The sequence below is a fragment of the Pelobates fuscus genome, chromosome 9 (assembly GCF_036172605.1).
Source record: "Pelobates fuscus isolate aPelFus1 chromosome 9, aPelFus1.pri, whole genome shotgun sequence".
In the NCBI taxonomy this organism is placed as follows: Eukaryota; Metazoa; Chordata; class Amphibia; order Anura; family Pelobatidae; genus Pelobates; species Pelobates fuscus.
The window spans coordinates 12,963,067-12,968,203 of record NC_086325.1 but is presented as its reverse complement, the minus strand read 5'-3'; the positions used below and the strand labels follow the sequence as shown (position 1 = coordinate 12,968,203).

The following is a 5,137-nucleotide window of genomic DNA, read 5'->3' as shown; positions in this document are numbered from 1 at the left end:
TCCTCCCCACTCCTCCCCTTTTCTTCATTACTCTGTTTGCTTTCGGTTTCTATCCCCTTTCTTTGTTTGTCTCCCTTTCTGGGGTTTTCGTTCTCCTTCTGTTACTGCTCAGTTTCCCTCCTGCCCCCTCCCCCCCTTTTCTCTTGATCCAGGCTTAGCCGAGTCTTGGTTTGTTTTTCAGCCTCAGGTGAAATTATTAGCTAACACTCCTTCCCCTCCTTCTTGGACTTTACCCTCCTTGATGACCTCATAGCCCCACAGCCTGAAGGGAGGGGTAACGTTTAGCTATAAAGGGCGTATTGCTCAGTCTTAGAGCAGCTCAGTCTGTACAAGGGGAACGCAGGGTGACACAGGGAGCTACTCTTCTGGGTCGATATGTCCTCCATGTTGGATATCCACACACTCTACCAGGTGAGCTCGGCTGCAGATCATGGTGGGTTCTGGGGAACTTTTATAAACGTAACAATGTGTCTGTGAAGCGAATTGAAACGTGTTACGACTCTACAAGGAAAGTTTTCTACAGCGTAAATTTATTGAAAGATTGCAACGTCTACAAAGATAACAATAAAAGTGTCTTACAGTTAATTGTGATCGATCTTGTTTTACGGTTAGTCCTTAGGAATAGATGTTTTTTATTATAATTATCTATTTTTTTATCGTGGCCGTACAGAACAAGAGGTAAGGCCGCACACTCACCCATGGGTTCAAGGACTCTCGGGGAGTGGGTTAAGGGTAAAGACTGAGCTACAGGCAAGTACAGGACCTGGGGAGGATAATGGAGGGCAAGGAAGGACCGGGACAACAAGGACTGGAGAAAAGTGGCAGAAGGGGGGCAGGGGAAACGGAGAGATGAAGATGGGAAAATAGAGGGAAAAGAAGGGGGTTTGTGAAGGAGAGGATTTTAAGTCAATCTAAATAGGTGCTCTTTAAGTTAAAGATCGAACGACATGCCAGTATTTCATGATATCCCTGCTTGAGCTCATATGGGCCTGTCTGTAAGTCAGTTATTGTGATTCAAGAACCTGTGCATAAATCGGGATGTATTGAGATCCAAGGCTGTTGGTGACGTGGGGACAGATTTAAAGTGCTCTCCTTCAGAGTCCAATGGTTTAGATAAGCTTGAGTGAATAGAAGAAGTCTAGGAGTTGTCTATCGAGACAGATTTTTAGAGGTTGTTTTGGAGTAATATCCGATAGTTTTGCGGAAGTGGTGATGGGAAGATTTGTGAGAGCAGTAGAGTGGTGGTGATGGGATAGAGTAGAGGGAGTTTGTGAGGGCAGTGTGGTGGGGGGATGGAGTGGAGGGAGTTTGAGGGCAGTGTGGTGGTGGGTTTGAGGGGAGGGGGTTTGTGAGGGCAATGTGATGATGGGGCAATGGAGTGAAGGAGGTTTGTGAGGGCAGTATGGTGGTATGAAGCGGAGGAGATTTGTGAAGGCAGTGTGGTGGTGATGAGATAGTGTGGAGGGGGTTTGTTAGGGCAGTGTGGTGGTAGGAATGTAGTAGAGGAGGGTTTTGAGGGCAATGTGATGGTGGATGGAGTGGAGGGGGTTTGTGAGTGCATTGCTGTGGTTGGATGAAGTGGAGGGGGATTGTGAGGTCAGTGTGGTGGTGGTTGGATGAAGTGGAGGGGGATTGTGAGGTCAGTGTGGTTGTGGTGGGATGGAGTGGAGGGGGTTTGTGAGCGCATTGCTGTGGTGGGATGGAGTGGAGATGGATTGTGAGGGCAGTGTGGTGGTGTTAAGATGGAGTGGAGGGGGTTTGTGAGGGATGGAGTGGAGGGAGTGCTAAGAATGTTGACGGGAAGTGTAATTAAAGTCAGAACTAGTTTGAGGATGTCAAAGTCTGAGTGGAGGTGGGTTTGTGAGGGCAGTGTGTGCAAATAAAACATACATTTCTCGTTCTTCTCTTTGTCATATTAAATTTCCTGTAATCAGAAGCAGGAGTTTAGGGAGAGGTGCATGAGGGGTCCAGACAGTGGGTAGCATTGTTTTTGTGAAGAATTAGCTCCACATATTGTGTATAATTGCAGTCAGACTAAAAGACCCTCCTTATCTCTGTCTGTCAATCTGTCTCACACTGTATGTCTCTGTAATCTGTCCAAAGGCCAGTATTTTGGTATGTTTCCACCTCACAGTCACTCTATCTCATAGTCCCCCTGTCATAGTGACACTCACATACATCATATGTATAGCTAGCAGTGCTATAGTGCCTAATTACTTGTAATACATGTTTCAGGACTCTGAATTATCTACAGGGCTATTTTTCCAAATTGTATCTCTTTTTCCAGGGATATATTATGTTCCTTTGCTTACCTCCATTATTGTAACATATTTCATAATTCCACAGAATTTACACAACCTGAGCCTTTCTGAAGAGTTTGATACTCCTAAAGAGAGAAGCTTTCAAGGACCCCAGCGGAGACATTCCTGTGCCCCCGACCTCCATGATGAGAAACGTTGGACCATTCCTGATCCTTGGATCGTTGAAACGTCACGGTCACCCTTCAGATCTGATCGTTCTGTGAGCTTAATTGAGGGGTCCCGGTCTGCACTTCCTCCTCCTCCACCAGGATTTCCACCACTGAATAATGCACTGACTTCACTTCCAGCCCCCTCCCCACGCTACAAAACTGAGTTATGTCGCACTTTCTCTGAAACAGGAACCTGTAAATATGGTTCCAAGTGCCAGTTTGCCCATGGTATCATAGAACTGCGAGAGCCAAACCGTCACCCTAAATATAAGACTGAGCTTTGCCACAAATATTACTTGTATGGAGATTGCCCATATGGGTCCCGCTGCAACTTCATTCATCATCCCAGTGAACACGGAGCTCCTCAACAAGTTTTACGTCAGAGCCTCAGCTATTCCGGTGTGCCAACCAGAAGGCGCTCCCCAACTCCACCAGGTTTCCCGGACCCAGCCTCTTTCACCAGAGCTCCCTCTGTCTCCCCTCCTCCTTCTGAAATGTTCTTCTCTCCTGCACCGTCTGAGGCCAGAAGCCATGTTTCTTCCTTGAAATCCTCTGAGCCTTGTTCCAGATGCTGCTCGTGCCGTTGTTCCCGTGCTGGGAACGTTACTCAGGACCCATTTTCTCACTCTATTCTCTTCCGTTCCCCATCCTCAAGCTCACTGCCAGAGACAGAATGTTACAGCAGTGGCTCCGAGTCACCAGTCTTTGAGATGAAATGCCAGGTGCCCCCACCCACCAGCAAAAGATTGCCCATATTCAATCGCCTATCAGTGTCCGACTGAGGAGTGGTCTCTGCCAAGCTGTCCATTTAATGTGGGGAAAGCCGTGGAGGCCAAAATGCTGTGCCATGCTTCTGCCAAAACAGCAGGCCCCTCCAGGCCACCTCCAACCCTTCTTGTGTAACCTTCCTGCCTGTTACTAGACAAGTACAATGGCACTCGTTCCATCACCAATATGGGGGCATTGACCTCAGGGATCAGAGTGCCTTGTTCTTCTCAGGACTTTAAAAGGAATTTGGAAGAAGTGGAAACCCACCAGCATTAGTTCTCCCTGACCTTTCTTCAGTATAACTGTAGCAGCCATGGACAACATCCATTTACCACCACAAGGTCTCCAGGCTGAATAGGCTATTGTGTAAAGGTCTCTCCTAGTAGGAAAGATCTTGAAGTATGTAGCAGAACAAGGTACAGCATTAATTTTCTGCCCCTCCATCCCATGCTCCAGGGCTGGCTGGTCCAGATCTGAGTCATTGGACGTGGTCGGGACATTTCCCTGCTGTGGACAACCTGAGCTCTTAATTTTCTAAATCCCTGAAACTCAAAAACCTCTCAGGGGCACTGCAATGCATTAACAAGCCATTCTCTAATACAGAGGTACTGTCATGTATTATTCAGCAATGTACTAATATAAAATTACTGGAATCGATTACACAACTGTGCACTAATACAGAGGCACTACAAGGTATTACCTATCCGTACTCTAATACAGAGTAACTGTATTGCAACACCAGGCTCAGTGAATAATACATAAACACTTCCTGATCTGTGTATAATACATAAACACTTCCTGATCTGTGTGTAATACATAAACACTTCCTGATCTGTGTGTAATACATAAACACTTCCTGATCTGGTTATAATACACACGCACTTCCTTGTCTGTTTATTATACAGATATTCAACCTGCTCTTTGCATAGTACATCAAAACCCCTTGTTTTCAGTTTATTACATGGGCATACCCTGCTCTGTGTATAATACTGATACACTCACTATTTTCGGTGTAATACGTATACAGCCCCTGTACTCTGTGTAAAATAATTTACCCTAGACATCTTTTGTAATATTATTGCAGTGCTCCCATGTGAGTTAACACATTGTGCCTCATAACTCTGGTGGTCAATAAGACACACCCTCAGAGCTTACACTCATCTCAGGCCTGGATATTATATAGTCCATAGCAGGGAATTTAAACCCAAAAATATGAAACTGATTGCCACCTTGATTCGTATAATCACAGTGTGTATCTCTATGTATAAATCTATTTAAGTTGTATTTATTTACCAAATGAATTTTATATATATTTATCTTTTTGTATTATTTTGAAAATAATATATATTTGTTGTTATTTGAGCTAAATTTGTAATCAGCAGGGTAAAATTCCTGTAATAAAGGAAATTACATAACATCGGAGTGGTTTTATCGTCTGTTGTATGTCTCTACACCTTCTGTTAGTGAATAATTGTAACAATGCTGTTACTAGACTACGTCGTAACTCTATGCACATTAACAAACATTTCTTGTAAACAGATGAGGTATTCTTCAGACATACACAAAATAGGCATCTACCCCTCACCTGATGAGCTTATACTGTCACCAGTGAACCTATAGCCATTCCACCTCTCTACCATAATCACTGCATGTTCCACCCCTGCTCCCCTACAACACTGCTGTAAACTCCCTCTGGTAATACACTAAAATCACCTTTTAAAGCTCCCATCTCGAATGACACCTCCCAGACTTCACCTGTTCACAAGCTTTATATAATCTACTAGCACAGGACGGGAGAGAGCACTTCTAATAAGACGGGTGCTCTTTAAATCTGTCCTCACATCACCAACAGGCTTGGATTTCAAATTATCCTGATTTATGCACAGGTTCTTGAATCAA

At 44.6% G+C, this 5,137-nt stretch overlaps 1 protein-coding gene across 1 annotated transcript; it reads left to right on the top strand.

Moving 5' to 3' along the window:
- Positions 1-298: 298 nt before the first annotated feature.
- On the top strand, positions 299-4,619 carry ZFP36 (ZFP36 ring finger protein). Its single transcript, XM_063431209.1, has 2 exons — positions 299-411; positions 2,347-4,619. Exons 1-2 carry the CDS (start codon positions 376-378, stop codon positions 3,250-3,252), a joined length of 942 nt encoding a protein of 313 aa, XP_063287279.1. The 5' UTR covers positions 299-375; the 3' UTR covers positions 3,253-4,619.
- The last annotated feature ends 518 nt before the right edge of the window (positions 4,620-5,137 follow it).